Source organism: Phalacrocorax carbo, chromosome 17 (genome assembly GCF_963921805.1).
Source record: "Phalacrocorax carbo chromosome 17, bPhaCar2.1, whole genome shotgun sequence".
NCBI lineage: Eukaryota > Metazoa > Chordata > Aves > Suliformes > Phalacrocoracidae > Phalacrocorax > Phalacrocorax carbo.
Genome location: NC_087529.1, coordinates 10,366,017 through 10,386,142, shown reverse-complemented (window position 1 = coordinate 10,386,142; position 20,126 = coordinate 10,366,017). Strand labels below are relative to the sequence as shown.

General features: G+C 46.4%; 1 protein-coding gene across 4 annotated transcripts in view; it reads right to left on the bottom strand.

Annotated features, from left to right (window-relative positions):
• CLIP2 (CAP-Gly domain containing linker protein 2) overlaps positions 1-20,126 on the bottom strand; it is an 81,859-nt gene that overhangs the window by 33,700 nt on the left and 28,033 nt on the right. For 2 of the 4 annotated variants that reach the window (XM_064468088.1, XM_064468090.1), the window contains exons 1-2: positions 14,236-14,401; positions 9,479-10,017 (exon numbers count right to left, since the gene is read on the bottom strand). In XM_064468088.1, the coding sequence (XP_064324158.1) occupies positions 9,479-10,017; positions 14,236-14,386 (690 nt within the window). In that variant the 5' untranslated portion in view covers positions 14,387-14,401. Of the gene's footprint in view, positions 1-9,478; positions 10,018-14,235; positions 14,402-20,126 lie in introns of those variants that run through there. The other 2 variants (XM_064468089.1, XM_064468091.1) reach the window with 1 other exon arrangement.

Below are 20,126 nucleotides of genomic sequence, written 5' to 3'. Positions count from 1 at the left end.
TTTTCTTAATACTAAGTTTTACATAAACAGGTATCAACAGAGTAATATTCTCCTACAGAAAACAGTGAGAGTTGAATGCAGAAATCTCCAGTTTTGTGTGTTCTGGGGTGGGGATGTTACAGATGTACCGATTCTGAATCCCCCAAAATTCTGAAAATTGCTTATCCAAAAGGAGAGCTTTCCCAGCCTAAAAATAACTTCACCTGAATGGAGCAGAGAGCACAGCTCTGAAGTCTGGGTCCTACTGCAAGTCCTGGGAGGCTGCGCTGCAGCACGCAGCTTCAGTTAGTCTTCTGTAACTTCTCTCACTAAGGATTCAAAGTGCTGCTTATGGAAAAACCTTTGCTGATGTTATTCTCTTCGCTATAAGAAGGAGGAAAATCTTTCCCAGCAGGAAAAGTATTACAAGAAAGCTTTCTGGTCCCACACTGCGTCCAGGAGAAAAAAGATGATTCAATTTCAGTATTAGGTTCTTGGCAAGTTACAGGTTTGAACAGTTGCAGTAAAATTCTTTAGCTATCATTCACAGTCAAATAGCAGTCCCCTTTTTGATTTATTTGAGTTTATACAGATCAGCCTCTTAATATTAATGCAATGATTTAATGCCATTCTAGTAAATTTCTTTAGCTGCAAGTTGAACTCAATATAGGTGTAATTCATCTTAACGTCATTTATAGGAACTTACCATTGCTGGTAAGCTCCCTCAATTTTATTTTTATTGAGTTTTAATTACAGATATTGAGCCACATTTCCTTTACCAAGCCACATGATCCTGACCCCACAGAGCCTCATGTAAACACCTTAAAAACCTGATGAGCTCCCTCCATCAGCGCGACTCTTACCACGCTGTTCTGGGGCATCTACTGGAAGGCCACACTCCTCCATCCACACAAACAATAGGACCACTCAGTTACGTCCCCACAGGTATTATTTATTTTGAGAAAGCTGTTTCCAAACAGGGGAGAAAACAACTACCCCCACTGACTTAATACACACATTATCTAATTATGCCAACACCAGAACTGTGCAGTAAGAGAGCCTGTCACGTTCCTACCCGAAAGCCGTACATCAGCGAAGCTGCTAAGTGTGGATCAGGTCTAACACTCCCCCAAACGACAATGCGATTCTCTGCTTCCAAAGCAACATATTTTATTTTCTCTTTCAAGCATTAATTATTCTGCCATCTTTTCTATAAAATACACCCTCGCCATACAGCATTATCTTCTCCCCCAAGCCAAAACAGACACATCTGCTCCCCAACAGCCTGCGCTCCCGGATCCCGGCAGGGCTGGCAGTACAGCCAGAAGCCAATATTGGGCTGTCACACTCACATGCCAGCACCCAACCCTCTCGTTGAGCTTCCCATCTTTTGGCAGGCACACAAAAACTCTTATGGACGGAAAGCCTAGAAAATTCATCCGACTCAGACATGCAGATTTATACAGGCCTGATAATCTGCTAATGCTGCTAAAATAAATAATGCGTTTTGGAAAAAGCCAGCTGGCAGGTCGTATTGGCGCACAAAACAGCCTCATCAAAACAGAAGCTTTTGTTTCTATCAGACCCTTCAATAAATCGGAGGTATCACCTTGGAAGGAGGATAAACAGCAGCTTGTAAAAGCCAGGGAGGTTAGCAATTGCATAGCATAACTCGCGGTAACTCACAGCCCCTCCTTCTGCCCATGCCTAGCTTTGATACCATGCTCCGTGACCCGAGTGTGAAAGACAGCCGAGCGTGGACGGCTCCTACTGCGCTAACACGGCTGCCACAACCACGCTAGAGACCAGAGGGTTTCCATCCCACGGGCATCTCAGCCCGCCGGTAGCACCAGCGCCACACTGAGTCACAAGTTTCTTTACGGAAAAACTTGTCTGCATCTCAGCCTGGCGCATTAATCGGAGCCACAACCACACCTTCAACCTGCCGAGTGTCTGGAGTTAAGCAAAGACAAACTGGACAGGGCAACCCATCTCTTGGCTCAAGCACGAGACAGCACAGAGTAAACAAGGCTGCCAGTGGGCTCAGCTACACGCCAGCAGTTCAGACACGCCACGGCTTGCAGAGTTGAGAATTTTTGTTCAAAAACTAACAAAACTCCCAAAGCTTTTCTGAGCAGCGTTTAATAGTTACCTTACCAAAACTATGACTGAAATTATTCATGTCCAAGAGAATGAGATTTTACCAAATGTAAAGTATTCTTGAGTTTAGTTATAGTTGAGGGTTTTTTTTGGAAAAAAATATCCCAAACAAACAAAAAGGCCATCAAAAACCACAAAACAAAATAAAAAGCAGCTAAGAATAGCTCTTTCTTAAAGCTCCAAAAACCAGAAACAACACTGATATAGTGATATAGGATTTTTTGGTTTGGAGGGTATTTTGACCAGTATCAACATTCCAAATTTCTCTGCTTCAGGTGAAAACACGTATGACCAACTTTAAAGCAGCTCATGGTGGCCCACCCTCTCCAGCTGGATTCAAGCTGCCTCAGAGACACATACCTCTGACCTCCTGGAAAGTTCCAGCTCCAGACTGAAGTTCTCTGCCTCAGCTCCGATGCCTTTTTCATGCCTTTGACTAAAGACTATCTTCCTGGCCTGGCCTTTCCTCAACGAAAGATCTCCCAAGAGGCAGTCTTGGGTTTGACCTTCACAACAAAATGAAGGCAGGAATATTTAGCAGGTCCGTGTCCTAACTGGTGAGTCAGGAAAGCAACGTGCACTCATAGCAAAACGACATCCACACGCCTTCCCTGCTAACTGTAGTATCACTGACATCATGTTGTACTACGGTTTTCTCAACAAAATGACAAAATTGGATCCAGACCAGTATCCCAGGGCTGAAAAGACAATGATGCTAATCCTTCCAGACACTGTCTTCAGCAGAGCTGCTAATATGTCATTTAAACAATTTACGAAATTAGCACCAGGCCAGATCTCAATCTGGCTGCTGCAAGTCAGACTCCCTCCAGCCTGCGTTTGCTCTTTTCCTCTTACATCCTTCCTGCTCGCCCCAAAGCCGTTTCTTGCTCTCAGCAAAAACCTCAACAGCTGTCCTCAACCAAGGGCCTGCGGGCAATGCACTGCTTGCAATACACTCCAATACTGCTAAGGAAGAAAAGAAAAATAAAATTTTAAGTGTCATTCAGGCCAACAGGGACTGTTCCCCACCATTTCACGCATGGTTCAGGGGTCAGCAATTGCTGCAGATGCTTGCTTGAGCATATCCCCAGGCAGAAACCACGGAAAGGATGCAGTGCCGTCTGCTTAAAATTCTAATTTACCCATCTAAATTTATTTTCTCAGCTGCTATCCAAAGCATTTCCACAAGACAGTGCTGCTGACCAGAGGGTTGAGGTGGGAACAGAAAGTGCTCAAGTACAGCACACTGACATGCCTCCTCCTCCGCAGGGTTCCCATGTCTCATGCTGGGTCCTGGCGGAACCGCGGAACTCTCCCACTGCTCTCCTGTGGGAAGGGAAAGGAAGGGGACAGTGGGGAAAGGGCAGACATGGGGCACTCTCTTTACTCTGAGGACCTTCAACTACTCCTGACGTGCAGCACGTAAGCTTACTCTACATTATCATTGGATGATACCAACAAGAAATTGGAGCTCGCCTTTATCGGACAGGTGTTGCTTGCTCCAGTTGGAGCTGTAGCCGCAGGCTGTATCCAGCGTCCTTTCCCTCAGCGAAAAAAGGGTTTCTCCCCCTACACTCATCCACCCAGACAAGCAGCCTATTTGCACCCAAGCTGAGAGAGGTAGAAGCTGTGTTTTCCCACCACACATAATTTAGCTCTTCCAAGCATTGATGGAAGATTATTGTACAAGACTTGATTTCAGAGGGCGCTTTTTGCAGCAGCATGGGGGTGTGGGTCCAGCCATCACAGATCACAGGAAATAATGATCTGTAAGTACAAGGGGGTAAAAGCACATACCTATGGGAAATGTGTGCCATCACTTACTGGGGCTGCGTCCCAGCTGACAGCTAGGGACAACGGTCAGCAAGCTAGTGGTAAGGTAGAGATCTGGCTTGTGGTCAGGTTTGTCTGTAAATACAACTTAATTCAGGTGGATCCGATCATCAGCAGTTTCATCTGACCAGATACTCTCTATATCATCTGTGACTGCCAGAACTGGGTTTTAGCCTGAGGGGAGAAAGAGACAGCCAGGAGTTACAGGACACTCCTCCCTGCATGAAGGTACAGGAATTTTTATAGTTTCTTTTAATCCAGCCACTTATCTTTGTGCCTTCCGATCCCCACAGTACAAATCAGCCTTGCACAGGAACGAGTCTGACAGCACTGCTGATGCAAGACATTTGTGCATGTTTATTTTTCAGGCACCAGTGAGAAAATAATGTCCTACGGATGTGGTGTAAGAGGAAAGCCTTGAATTACAGCATCCCCTCCTGAGGCTGTGTCTGATACAAAGTCCACCCACATTAATAATACAGTCTGCTCCACCACAGGCCACTTACAACTCCTATTTAGTGACAGATATTGCACACAGAAGACAAGGACTGGCCAATGCGTCAGCCCAAATGAACTGTTAGGAGAGTGTGTGCGTCCACAAAAAGCCTCAAAGGGTTAATGTGGCAGCAAGGCAGGGCGGTTTCTTTGGGCTATTTATTTCCTCTTAGTTTCACCGCAGTGACAGGGAACACTTGCTCCTGTCACAACAGTAGAAACACTGTATTTCACACCACACCAGGGCAACAATCTTGGACTAGGAGAACTAGATGTTTTCCTGCCTCTTGAATCCTGCAAACAACCAGAAGACTGCACTTCCCGCTGCCCATCACAAACCTCCGTAGGGACAGAGATCCATCGTTCCCACGCTCCCAGTGCAAGGTCTTGGGTTCTGCCGTACCGCTACGCTCTCCAGACATGACACAGCAATTGCTGGTCTCCTTATGGACCAAGCTGAAAGCAAGCTATGAAATACTAAAAACACCTTTCCCTGAAAATGCTGCCTTGGTAGAACTACAGAACAGGTTGCTTCTTTCTTTCCTGCCTGGTTTGCAATAAGGAAATAAGTCTTGTGTTTGTCTGTAAAGCCCATACAGGAGCACTCCTGCACCTCTAAGACTCCAGCAAGCTGGGAGAGCTCTGACGGTTAACCAGGAAAATGAAGAGCATGAATCCTTCCTTTGTAACACCTCACGTGCCTTCGCAGCAGCGAGGCTTCAGTCTCAGGCACTGAAATAGCTCAAAGCAAACTAGCAGCAGCAAGCAAGTAGCTGTCTCTGCCCAAGGAGAAAAGCTTAGACTGCAATTCTCCTTGCCAGGGAACTTCTAATGGAAATGATTTTTCACTCAGATGGTTAAAGGCTTTCTACAACGTCAGGCTTGCAGAGCAGGGCTGGGGCGGGGGCGTACAGGGGGGATGCTAAAGAAAAGGACGCAATTAGTTTATTCATGAGACTTTTCTGCCATTTGCCAGTAGCCAGAGGTTACAACACACTGCAGGCAAAAACACTTTGCAGCATACAGAGGAGAAAATTACTAAAATCACATGCTCAGGGGTAAGTCCGGAGTCTGTTTCCACCAGCCCATGGTGGCAGCCCTGCCTGTCCATCAGCCGAGGCATTGCTCCATCGTCATGTCCCTTCTAGTTCTGCTTCCGCTATTCCAGCGTCTATTCTGGTCGAGGCCACCTACAAGTTCTAGCAAAATCACAAACCTAGAATCCATCCACAGGGTATCTGGGGCAGCACCCCACAGCAATAGTCAATCATCCACTGGGATAGAGCCTGGCCCTTAAATAGTTGTGTTTATTACTACATTTCAGTACCGAAGAGTACAATCCCAGTTAGCAGACAGAAGGACGGCTAAAGGGCCAAATACCTCCATGAAGAGGACTATAGATTTTTTAAAATTACTTTTTATTTAGACTGACATAGAGAACAGCCACCTCCTTCCCACCCTTAAGAAAGCAACTACATCTAGGGTGGAATGTGTTCAGGTGCTGAGAAAGCCCCCCTCCCCCAATCATATAAAATATATTTTCTTAGGCCAAAAACACAGCAGGGATTCCTCCCAAGCAGAAAATGCTCAACTGCTCCGTTTCTCTATTTCCATTCCTTCTTTCCCTGGAGGAAGGCAACAAGCCAGCCACACATTAACAGCAGCACTCCAGCGATTACCGTACTCTGGGAAGCTCCACTGCTAAAGCAAAGGTTAATTGTTCCATATTTGTTTGCCAGACTTCAATAGATGAGTTCTACAACATTAGGGTAGGTTTTTTATCTCTTTAATGCAATTTTTGCATCTCTGGGAAAAACTCTGAGTTAGAAAGTGCCAAAGGCAAATATTATCCAATTCTTCTAACGGAGAGCTTCTAATGGAAAGCTAAAAGTCACTTTTCACAACTGCTACAGAGTCAGAAAGGGTCTCAGAATGAAGTCATTGAAAAGCAAAAATGTCTTCAAGCTACAGTGGACTTTAATGAAGTTAAAGAAAACCACTACCAAGAAGCAAGCCGAATGCAGAGCAGCCAGGTGTCAGTCTTACAGACCTGGAAGGGACACCTGCAACCTTGTGCTCCATCCACTAAGCAATTACAGAAAACACATGTCCTCCCTCACTTGAAAAGCCTTTGGTGGATCCCATCTGCCTAAAAGCCATTCTCAAATAAAAAGATAATCTTTCAGAAAAGCACAGACTAAGAGTAATAAAGAACTAAAACTGTACCAATCCATAGAGGACAAGAGCAAAGATTTACTCAGGGAATTTGAGGCAACTCAGGTTAACCCAGAATTATTGTTTATGTATTCAAACACCAAACATGATTAGCTGACATCTCCATTACAAGAAAAAAAAGCCATCTGCCAAGGCAAGCACATGTTACTGAACCATAACAGCAAAATTATTTCTTCTTGTTGCCATTATCTGTTCTTTTCCCAGACCTCTACTACTACATGCAAACAATTCCTGGTGTTTCTGTAAGCTGAGCATTCCTACTAGAGCCAGTGAGATGCTGAGCTCATTGCAGATTTGCTCTTTTGAAGCTATATATTACACTAACAAATCATAGCACAAACTTTATCTATACAAGCTGGGGTGGATAAATTAACAGGCAGGGAGGGAGGACTTCTAAGGACGCACCTTCATTAAAAACAAACACAAAAACCCAAACAAAATCACCCTCAAAACCCCAAAAAGAACTCAACAGAAGCCAAGGGGAGGGATGCTAACAGTTTGCATTGCATGGGTATGCTGAAATCTCAGCCTGCATGGGCCCCGCTGAGGTAAGCGGGGTATTAAGTGGACAGACCCTGCCTCAGTGAGTTTACAGTCAGGAGAAGACAGGAGTTAAACAATTCAGTCTGGAGAAGGCTATTCCACTGCCTAGCTGGTTTAGAGAGAACAGAACCCAGTTTAGCACAGATCTTATATTTTGTGGTTTACCTTCTATGACTGCTGCTCTTAAATGGGACATTCTCACCTGAGCACCCTCCTCACTCCCTGCAACAGGTAAAGGAGAAAATGGGAGCAAATAAACTGATCAAAGGAGAACAGATTCCCCAGGTTCATTTTTCCCCATGTGTGGCTGCTTTAACATACCAACACGAAGCATCACCGCGTGTGTAAACAGGGGGTGTCTCTGCCACCTTTCCCTGCCCATCCCAGCCCCTGGGACCCGCAGGGACAGCAGCCGCTTTGCTAACAGCAGGGATGGGGAGGAAAGAAGGGCAGAGGCCGGTGAAGGCAGGAAGAAGACAGACAAGCCACAAACCCTTCATCAGCTGTCAGCTCGTGCTGTGCAATGCAATGCATATTTGGGGGAAAATCTGAGACTATAAAACTTCCTCACCTCTACAACTAGGTCTACAAGCTTACTTGTTCACACTAGATTTACTTAGTGTCATACCCAGTGGGCACAAGGAGAACCCATCTTTACTTTTCCTCCTCCAAAAAAATGAACCAACTTTAAATTGTTTATATTTTATTCAAACAAAATGAAAACTACCGGACAACCCAACAGTGCTTTGGCGTGCAAGTGCGTTGCTAGCTTTGCAATTGTATTTGTAATGCCAGAGATGCCTGATGTTTGGCCACAACAGATCCTGAAACCTCAGAGCAGACTGTGCCACGTGAAGTTTTGCCTCAGAAGACGTGTGGCCTGCCACAGCCGTGCAGCGCTCCCCAGGGCCTCCTTGGGGCTGCAGAGAGCAAAGGAATCAACTCCATCGGCTTGAGCTGCAGCCTGCCCAGGGTTGCTGCTATCGCCAGCAGACAAACCCACCTTCCGAGACCACAAATGACATCTGAGACTGCCTCTGCCAACCCCCTGCACCCTGATTCATATTGGCTGCAGAGCCAAGTACTACCACAGCCCTGCTATTAACCAGCTGGCAAGTCTGTCTACACTTCCCTACTACTATTGGTGTTGGAACCAGGTGCCCCAAAATGGAAACATTTCATAGCTAACTTTAAATGGGAGCCAGATTGCCCAGGATGCACAAAGACTAACCCTCTGCAACCTGCCATTGCTATCGGTCAGAGTCGCCTTTATCTTTTAGATCCAGAGATATTACTGGGGATAAAGTCGCAACAGATCTGTGCTCAAATGCTTGGCTCTTCCAGTATTTGATATCACAGTATGTATCATACCCACTAAATGAAACTATACTCTCTACAGGGCTGCAGAACAAAACTCAGTCTTTTGGTGCTTTGATATCTTTCTTTTCCTTCTCCACCTCCAGTGAAAGCACTACGCATTTGCCAGGGCACAAATGGTGACAAGCTTGATAGCAAACTTCGCGTAAGCCATTCTTAGCGCGAGTGTGGCATTTGGGCTTAAAGTCATCAGATAGTCTATTCTAGATAATAAAAACAACAACAGAAATCAGATGTGAAGAACCCATCCATGAGCACAGTGACCTCTCCCAAAGTCCTGCCCTTTTATAAAAATAACTGCAAGTTCCTTTCTGTACAGGAAAAGTTAGTCTCATATCCAATATATAACAACTAAAGCACCAAAAGGGGAGTGACCAGCTATGAGAGATTCTTGCAAATACTTGCAGAGTACACACCACCACATGCAACAAGACAGCCTGCTGCAAATTCCTCAAAAGCCCCAAACACACCATTATGGAGAGTAGCATTGGATTAGAAAATAATAATCAGTGATTTTTCTTCTATCATGTTCCCTCTCATGTTTGAGTTGCTTTCTCTCTGACTTCATTCTACTGCTCAGGACTGGTCCAATACAAGAAATGCTCTGGAATATGTTGTCTTGCATCTGTGTGAGAGAGAGAGATGTCCAGAAGACACAGCATCCCACGTAACAGGGAATGCAGTAGTTCGATGCCTGCTTGGTCCAGGCATCCCCCTTCCAAGACCGTGCTCTGTCCCACACCTCACCACCAACTCTGTCCTCCTTTTGCCTCATCCTGAACCTGACCAGGAACACTTAGGGAGGGGACAAATTCTTGTCCTTTGCCTTTCAAGGGGTACCCCGCAATCAACTCACCAGCACACGATCTCCAAGCCGTAAGTCCTTCTCCCCTTTTTTCACAGACCCACTGTCCGAGAGGTTAGATCCAGACTCGTTGCCCGTCTTCATGGCGCTGTTCAGGACGCTCTCCCTCAGGGGGATGACACGAGTGGAAAGAGGTGGCGTGGCCGTCCCCGAGTGCAGTGACAAGTTCTGAGCTGTCAGGGAGTCCACGGAGGGGGCGTCGCTCCCTGAGCCCTCAGCCACCGGCTGCCGCGTCAGCTTGGATGGTCGTGTAAAAATCCCCTGCAGCGGCTGGCATTCAAAGTAACGTACTCCACCGACAGAGCCGTCATTCTTACCCACCGGGTCATCCAGAACGACCCCTGCCCACTGGCCCGGAGCAAACTGCGTCTCCCCAAGATACTGGATCACACCTGGCTTCACTCCATTTACCCAGACACGTTCGCCCACCACAAAGTCTCCCAGGAAATCATCGCCCACCTCGGCAACCTTTGAACCCGACTTCTCGGCGCTGGCGGTGGAGGTGGTACCCTGCTTGTGTAAAGGTGAGCCTGTGAATCAAGGGAAAAGAGGTTTTGGTATGAGGAGAAATCCTAAAAGGCAGCCAAAACACCAGGAAAGGGCATTTACAGAAAGGAAACATCTGGGACCACGACTTCAGCCGCAGGTTTACGCTAGGTGAAGGTTAAAACCTGAGCGACCCCATTACTTACACATCTTCCTTGGCAGGAAAGCAATCTGCACAGAAATCCCCGGACGCTGCCCAGTTTCTGCAGGTCTTGCACACAACAAAGAACCAACCCCACATCTTCATCCCCCTTTAAAACGCCCACTTAGCCCCAGTCCCATCACAGCACTGAGGGATATTTTGCATGGCAGCACTAATGTGAATAAGCTCAAAAAGACAGGAGTGGTGGTAAGTGCTTAAGGATCAAAAGGAGACCAGCGAACTGCTGCTTTGAAGAAAGATGCCAAAGTCACCCTTTCATCCAAAAATTAAAAAAAAAAACAAACAACACGAAGTAATAAATGAATGAGGTACTGATGTTTTAGTACCTGAACTATCAGAACGCCACGTGTCTGTATGCAGGCAAACAGTTATTGCAAGCACCGAGAGTCCCACTAAGGGCATTAATAGCTCCTGTGGGACCATGCAGCTGCCTTTGCAAATTACTCATTTTTCCCAGCTTCTGCTATGCCCTTTGCTGGAGCAGAACCCAGCAGTGAGCAGCCACCTGGGGTATGCTCAATATAAACAGCATATCTATAAACAGGAAGCATCTACAAACCCCTGCATGCACAGCCTTCCCAGGGCCGACACACTGTGCGCCGAACTCAATAAAAACCACAAAAAGCAATGCTCTTATTCCGGCATCAGCCCATCAAGCTGAAGCCAGACCTCCAGCAATACTTCGCTGCGTTGGGAGAAGGAAAACTGCAGGTGATGCTGGAAATTCACTGTCCTGCTTCTCACTCTCTCCAGCATACCCGGGACTGGCCAGATGTGACTGGTGTCCAAAGGGGAACAGAGACAACCCAAGCATTTGAGTTAGCAGGGGCCCTACTCTTGCTGACCGCAGCATCAAATTCTCCTATCGCAAACTTCGGGCTTTCAGCCTAGGCCCCAGGGGAATGAAAGAAAAGGACATACGGACTTCATTAAAACACTCTGAAGGCTAAAGGGGGCGGTTAAGTAAAGTTCTAAAAGAAACCACACAAGAGAATGAGGAAAAAAGCTTGCAAAATAAGATGCAGCAACTCATATACTGTGGATTTTCAGTCACCCTCAGCTCTTGGTAGCACTGAGGTCCCAAGTGCGCTTCTCCCCTACCGCTGGTGTGTGCATGACACTTGGTCCCACACACCCTGCGCTCAGTGAAGGCTACCTGGACTCTTCAGCCAAACTTTAAGCTGAAATTTCTGGGCGCCACCAACTAGAAAAAACTAAAGACTTCTTCCTGGGTGTGCTTTATTTGCTACCAGACAAGGCTGACAGAGAAAGTCCAAGCAGCTGCAAAGACAAGTCAAACGAGCGCTTATCTGAAATGAACTGTGGAACTTGTTCAGCCTCAGCCATCACTACTGCTCGGCCTGCGCCATTTGTACAGCTCTTTCACAAGTAATGGGCCTGACAGATCAGGCTCAGCTCCTAGAAAGCGTGAAGAATAAAAACTCTCAAACCAAGATACTTCAAAGCTTTGCTAAAGGTCTAATGTCAGGGGAAAGAAAAGAGCACCAGTGCTTCAGTGATAGTATAAAGAACCTACAGTTTCTGCTAAACCAGCTGCCTGAAGAGGGATTAATTTGACACTTCAGTTCTCATTAGACACCAGAGTCAACACTCCTGACAAATCTCTACGGCACAAACAGTTTGTTTGTGGCTCCTGGAAGACAGCAGTACTTCTGCCTGGTCTGAACTAGGACAGAGAGCAGCTAAGGCACAATCACACAAAGACCACGATCATACAAACTCCTCTCATGAACAGAACCACCTCCAACCTGCTTGTTAGGCTTGGTGGGCTGGAGCTGGAACAACTCTTGAGAAAGTTAGCTAAACGGGGCACGCACATGCCCCATGTGATGTGCTGTTCGAGAGGCCCATCCTGTGATGGGCATGGAAAGGGCAGTAACATAAATACTGTTCCCGACTGAAAAGGTTAGCAGCAAGTGAGTCCTCAGTGCTCCCAGCAAAACTCAGCCAGCTCCCTGGGAGAAGGAGACATGCCATACTCCCTGACCTGCCCTCTCCTGGCATTTGGGGCCTGCTCTGAAAGCTTCCTCAACCTCACGTGCTCTTCATTAACCAATTCCCCCCCGCCCCCCCCCCCAATGCCTGACTTTCAAGCTTGTGTTACTCTCAATCTTGTAAAAGATAGTCCTTCAAAAGGAGCTCTGTTAGGGGTAGTGCATTACATCCAAGAACCAATTTCACCTTAAAAACTGAAAAACAAAAGACTGTAAGGATGCTTAGAGATTTTGATCTTTACAAAAGACTTTAAATAAAAGAGGGGGTGAGAAAGAGGGCTCCATCCATGTGAACTGTAAAGACAACCATAAGCAGAAAATAAGGCCACCATTTTCATTTCAGTGCTTAGTAGCACAAGAGAGTAAAGCAGTTAGATTAGGAACCAACAAGTTACATTTAAAAAAGAGTATTTCAGTTTAATAAGTAGAGATGGCTACAGGGGGTTATCACCAACATCTGTGATATATATGTCCCCTTTCATGGGTATGAGAAAAAATTAAATTAGAAACACAACTTACATTCTGGTTTCATGCTTGGCAGAGTGCCGTAACACACACATCTCGTGCCACTGACATGTTTGCAACAGACACATGCAATGTGCCACGCAGAAGAGCCGAGTTCAACTCTAATGTACAGGGAACTACAAGCACAGAAATTTGGGGGGGGGGCCTGCATCTGTATTCACAAAAGATCAAAGCTGTTTTTCTAGTCCTACTGGAGCCTGAGTTTCAGCACACTGGCACTCTTTATTATGGCTGTTACTTAATGATCAAGATGCAGGTTACATTAGCTCTCACAAACACCTCTGCAACATGGCTGGGATAAGTAAACCCTTCAGCAGCGAAATTCAAGCAAAGAAAGGCAGGAAGGCTCCCCAGGGCTGAACAAACAATGCAGCAGGATTTAAAACCATGTCTAGGCTCACCGTATTTCACTGCAAGAGTGAACACCTTCAAAAACAGACTTGGACTGGAGGAAAAATAAGAACAGTCCATTGGACTTTTGGTGTAACATTGTGCTCCCCGTAAAGCCAAAAATTAACGGAGTGTATAAAGTCCCACTAAAATTTAAGTGCCTGTCTGACAGGCAGGGCTGCCAAACTGCAGTAGTTATACCATCTCAGGGAAACAGCCTAATTACAGGCTCCTGAGCAGAGCAGTCAGCAGCACCTTTATTCTTTAGCATGAGGTGAATGATTCAGAAAGATAGGATTTAAGTGAGGAACTGCCAGAAGGTTCACTTTCTTCATTATGGCCACACTGTAGAAACCTGGTATTTTACACAACCTTCATTACCCACATATAAAACAATAACTAAGCCAGAAGTTTTCCTACAGTGCAGCTACGAGGCTTTTTTGCACTAGGTTTTTCAGAGAAGCCAAGAGTTACTATGATCAAGCTAAACCCATTCTTCTTGGCTTCAGGTCTGACAGACCCATTAACTAGATGGCCAGACAACATCCAGAGTAGTTTGAATAGACTAAGCTCTGATCCTGCCTGGTACGTATCTAGTCACCAGCCCTTCAGAAGGCAAGAGGTAGTTAGTGATAAGCAACTTGCCTTCGATCCCATGAGTATTTTAGGATAGCCCAAACCAGACATCAGCTGACAGCCCTACGCTCCAAGACCTGACACCTGGAGTTACCTGCTCTCCAAGCAGCTCTTGCAGCTTAGGGGAAAGGCCCGAGTCCCCAGAATTCCTGAGCTTTCTCCAGCCTACAGGCACCTAAAGAATCAGTCTATTCCTGGGTCATTTGGATTTGTTTTTTCTCAAGATGAAAAATCTTTTGTTTAGTCAGACTCCCAAGTTAAACACCAATAAGTTCCAAGAAACTCGCTAACAGCAAAGCAAGGGTACAGATCTCAGGTACAAAGTTGAAAACAGAGTTACACAAGAGAAACAAATCCAACAAAATGTAAACTCAGTATTCCTACTCCAATCGTGCCATTATCTGGTGATGCCGATCAACAAGCCACAGGAACTCTCTGAATGTCACTATTATGCATCTAACTCAGAGGCTCACCTGGAAGCCAGCGATGGGGAAAGCTCTTTCCTCCTTGGTCCAGGAGAATCTCCCTCTGCTGCTCTGTCCAACACAAACCTCGCTTGCTAGACAGGACTGTGACAGCAGCTCCTCCCTCCCTCGCTCTTGCTGGGACCAGGCTCCAAGACATAACAAGCAGTAAAGCAGGATCTCTTCCACTTGGGCTTTCCAACTGTACAACCCTATTGTGTTCATTACCCGGCTCATTCTTTTCAGTTTAAATGGTCTTCCTGTAGGTCACAGCTTTCAGGGCTGAACAACAACTTATAAATCAAAGTCATACACAGCATCCACTAAATGCACGTCATATCCAACTCTAAGTCTCTATTTTCCCTTTAGCTTTTGTAAAGCACATGCATGACGCACTAATAATAACCACGGCAGACCCGGTGCTTAGGGCTCTTCTTGCAAACTCACCCCATCGGTTTTAGGGCCCCACAGTGACAGGGCACCCACAGTGACAGGGCACCAGTACTTCAGGAGCCAAACAAATCCCTACCAGCCAAGAACTGGAGAGGTTAAAGGTTTTAACTGAAGCTTCAGCCTGTTCACATGGTTCTCGTTACCATGTCAATGAAAGCCATGTGTCCGAAATTCTTGGAAGCACATGGACTTCTGCAAACAGGGGACAGTCTTCTAGCTCTTGGAAACATCTGCTGTAGGAAGGGGTGAAGAGACAGCTTTGTACATTACAGGAGCAAGAAACCCCCCTTCAAGTAAGCTCTGAAAGTTGAAGCAGGAGGAACAGAGCACGCACTCTGCAGCATCAGCAGGAATAACCTTCTTTGCAGGATCCCCAATGAGATGCTCAGCCTCATGCTATGTTTAAGTGCCATCCACATGCAGCAGAAACTTGCATCCCCTCACTCCCTCCACATCTTTCGACCTCCCACAGCACTTCAGTTGCTCATTTCTTATCACTAGGCAATTAGAAACAAGTTTCCTTTCCCCTTTGTTTCAAAGGGGTGGAGGGAGAGGAAGAGAATAATAGTTTAGCATGAGAAGCAGTGCATAGTGAGTGTTGCCCATGTATTTCCTACCCCCTGCAGAACCCTTTTGTAATCTTACTGCTCCCGAGACACATGCCAGGCACCCCAACTGCCAAAGGCATCAGAAATGCAACAGCCTGTTGTGTTGCCATGGGAATCAGGAGACAGGCAGTTAATTGATAAAATGGAGGCACGTTAGATTTAAAAGAAAGGAGAGAGGGGAAAAAAAAAAAAAAAGAGAAGAAAGATATATCAGAGTAGCATCTTACTCCAGGAAGGGAGGGAGAAATGAGAAAAGACATGATATTTACAAAAGAGCTTTATGGTGCTCCTGGGAGGGGTCTTTTTCCTTCTTAATTTTAATTTTCAGAGGGTTTTTCCCTCAAATCCCACATCATGAGACAGCCTGACGTACAGCACAAAATTATCTGTCCACTCCAAGGCCACATTCCCTCTCTACAGCAATCAATAAGCTTCTCATCCACTAGCCAGCAAGAAAAGCTGTACCAGCCTGGCAGAAGTGTCACTGTCACACACCCCGAAGACACTGCATGCTCATCTCACTGGCCCATGCTACAGACGTCACTAACCTGTGACAGGGCAGCACACCTTGTAGCTCTTGAGCATCTCTCAACATGCAGCCCTGTGGCCAAACTAGCTAGTCAAAAACCTTTGGTACCAGCTCTGCTCACTCCCAGCCTGGGCAGGGCTTCAAGGACAGTCCCATGACCAGGGGCCTGTAATGACCGTTTGAAGACAAGGCAGTTTTTGTCAACTGGAAAACTCCACAGCTGGCCGAAGGTGTGCCAGCTAAAAGGAATAATGTATGTTTTTATTGCCACAAAGATTAGATAAGAGCCTAAGAGGCATTAGAGAAGCCTGGCTCTCTGCATGGTTCAACACTCAGGTGATGACGTGGGGATGTGGTCTCAGCTGGGACGTCAGACACTGCCCCTGTTCAAGCTGCAGCCTGTACTCAGGGCACCAGGCATTTGTGGTGAATGATACTTTCCCCCCATTCAACAGACCAGCACCCTCCACTACGAGCTGGAGGTGTAGAATAGCAGTACACTGTCTGTACAACCAAGTTTTTACCCACTGCTTTTACATGGCAATTACTGTAGGCCTCTCTGGGTCTACAATACCACTTCATCTCCAGGCATAACACCATAGAAATTCACTAGCCGACAGAGGGAAGAGCTGCAGAGAAGGGAATGAAGAATGACAGTCCAGAGCATCTGTTGTCAAAGACTCAAGCCTCAGTCCCTATCAGCTACAGTAGCTGGTCTAGCAGGCAAGAGACAAGGAGGTACAACCTGCTGCACCTCCACGAGCTGCCACCTGCGTGGGCAGGGAGACTTGGCAGCAGAGGAAGCCGCCACGCAGGCTGACAGGGTCTCCCACGGGAGACGGGCTGGCTGCCTGCTGCCTTCCCAGCGCTTGGTGATGGAGAGGCCTCACCACATGTAATTTCTAGGTTCCCACACAGGGATTGGACTTTCTCAAAGCAGCTTGAATTAAATAAACTTGACGTTGTTGGCCATCAGGTGAAAGCCAGCTCACTCTGCCATACCCAAATTCAAATTATCAAGCACAGTAACGAAGCAGCTGTTTTCTGCAAGATTTATCACGGCCCTTTCAAGCTGCAAGATAAGGCAGAAATAGAGAGGGAAGGGGTGACTGCGAGAGAAAGCAATGCTTTGCAGGCGATAGCTGAATGCCTGGCAGCACACTGTGGGAGGAAGAAGCCCGCGAGATTTATGGCTGACTTGGAAACAACAACTGAAAGCTCTGCAAGTTCAAAGCTGAAAAGTTGGGGCTGTAATCTGGCATGGAGACAAGCTCTGCATCTGGCACCCTGGAAATCTGTTGCCCCTGCTATTCCCTGGAATAACCCCATGGCGTGGATATTAATATCCGATAAAACTTCAGCGCCGCTGGCTCCAGCTCCTCTGAAGAGAGGAGACACACCTAGAAAGAAACCTGTGACGAGGAAGACGGAAAAGAGGACAATAAGAAAGTGAAGGAGGACTATGAATGAGCAAGCAAAATTGAACAAGAACCCCTGCAAAGTTGCTTTGCACTGCATGCAAGGAGATGCCCATTGAGGCAGATATTTGTCTTCACAAGGGCAGCTGGGAAGGGCAATGAACCTCAAACAGACGTACTGAACAAAGGCTTTCTTATAAAGGTCTCATTCAAGAGGCTGGCTGGTACGAAATCTGCTCTGCCACAGGCGAGACGCGCATTCTTGGTGCCTGCTGGAGACGGGAGGGATGGAGGACCCTGGGGTTTACCAGCTATGCTAGATCAGGTCCAGTATAATTCTTAAAAGAAACAAACAGCAAAGGTATATATTTGTCATGTGTGAGGATTTTAAGTTTTTCAAATAAACAATGGTATTCAACAAAATATGCAAAGCAGATGGGTTTTGGCAGCACAGGGCACTAGGGAGGCAAGGACTAGTAGAAAATGCACAAGGTTTCTTTCACTGAGGGATAATTAACTTGCAGCATATGGATGGATCTATTCATCTCAAGATTACAGGCTTAATTTCTACATAATTATTATTTTTAATCATAAGTATATTCTTTCAACACTCATATTTCAATACGCTATTCAACGTTTTCCAGTCTGAAAACAGGGCCCCATCTACCACACCTTGGAAGCAGCACCCTGTTTTCCCAGAAAAGAATGAAAACAAAAATCCCACAATTTTAAGGGTGTTTCAGGTTTGACAAAAAGAACGGAGCACCCATGCCTTCCTCCCCAGCTTGTGCCACCCCCACCTCTAGAAATAAGTCACAGACATATTTGAAAAACTAGGACTATGCTAAAGTAACTCCTGGTGTATTACGGAATAATAGAGGCATCATTTTTCTGTAAATAAATAATAAAATTACTTCAGCTAGAGAATATTCCACCTGGAAGTATTATTCACCTTATTCACCATAGCTTATTAGCTTATTCTAACTAGAGGATATAGCTTTCCATTTAAACAAGCCCTCAGCTGTAAAGATTCACTAAGTCCTGTCCCCCCAGCTCCACATCCAAACTGGGTTACCTTGCCCAGACCATTGCAACTACTGAAAGACAGCAAGGAGCGTTAGAAAGCAGCCCGGGGGAGCCCGGTACAGTGGTAACCCATGAGACAGCCCCGAGAGCATGAATGCCAACTGGGGGAGATACACTTACAGGGATGGCTCCTACCCGGCGCGGTGAGCTTCCTTCCAGCAGCCCAAGCGATGCACTGTGTAACACAACGTCCCCTTGAATCACCGGCATGCACTCACACGCGTCTCTGGCTCTCCAGTTGCATAGCTGTAGTCACACCATATGTTCAGTTTCTTTATAAATCTAGCAAAAAGCTAACTTCTCAGAGTGTGGAAAAGCTTGGGAACGAGCTCGGTCTAAACCCACCATGTCTGCAAACCCCGGCACATACATACGTGCACAGTTGTCCGCAGTTTCTTAGGCTGTGGGAATTTGTAAGGCACAAGCGTGGTTTCGGGGCTGCTATTACGGAAGTGAAGACAGCTGCTCTCAGTGAGCTGATCCGATGACAAAAAGAAAGAAAAGGAGGCAGACAGAGGTCTTTAATGAGACATTTATAAACGATTTCCCAGGCAGAGCACTGGCACTAGCACAGAGAGAGGAGCAGTCTCAGGACACCTTCTGAACTGGTGAAATTTATCTTGAGTACCAAACACTGTAAAGAGCAGCCAAGCAAAGCATAGTGTTTTCTCTCCACCAGAAAAGCAATCAAGCAGCAGGGTTTTGAGATTTCACAGCCTTTTTAAGTGCAGGATTTTTGCTCAGGCATCATTCCCACATAAAACCCACTCGGATGGATGCTGGTGCCATTCCTAACCAGCTATGGCACTAACTGAAAGAGCTGAGCAGCCAAGCAGTACATTGCTCAGGCAGGTGCACACTGGAAGGCCATTTAATTATTCACTCAGAAATGATGGAATTAGCTCACTACCAATAAAATGTAGAAGAGAAGGTACCAAAAAATAGCCTGGCTCGGTCCATCAAGAGAGTAATTATTACTTGACCAGAGCCAGAGCAGGGGATCAGCAGCTCCAAGAACAACAGCCCGTGCAGGGAACGTGATGCAGGAGAAGTTGCCGTGCATGTGTAACTCAGGATATTTACTCACAGGACACAAGCTGAGCAGCCATGCATAACCAGAGTAGCCGAACCTCTAACAATCCAGGGGAAAAGAAGATTAAATGACAAGGAGAGCACCTAGTTCAACTCTGACTTTGCAACAGCCTGCCTTTGGGCATAGTACTTCAGCTACACAACAAGCACTACAGCCCTCTCGTACATCCTCACAGCACTCAGATGATCTGGTTACCCCATTCAAGTCAGATCAGTACTGTAGCACAGCATTTTGCCTGGCTGATGAGCCATACCACTCATACCTATGTTCCTGCTGCACTACTGGAGGCCCATGTGCCCCCAGCTCAAGCTTAAATTCAATTCAAGCCAGAGGTGCATTTGGGCAGCTGGAAGTTGCAAGCTCAGGCAGCAAGTGCTCTGCTGGCACCTGGGAGGTCTTCCCACGTGAAGGGCTAGACATGCAGCAATAGACCACATCGGTAAGATCTTCCCTGCTCCTTCTCTCTTGACTGATAACAACTTCTCATTTCTACCTGCTGAACGTCAGAAACGTTTCCTAGGTATAAGCACAAGCTTTCCTCTGAGTTTCTGATATTACTTTGCTCTGCTTCCCCTGGCAGGAGTTGGGCTAATCCTCGCAGTGATCGCTCTTTGCAAGATCTCGCAGCCTGCAGCCGTGCAAGGTACTTTCTCATGACCTGCCTGCAGCTAGTCTTGAGGGAAAAGTACAAAACTATAACACCTGACATGTAA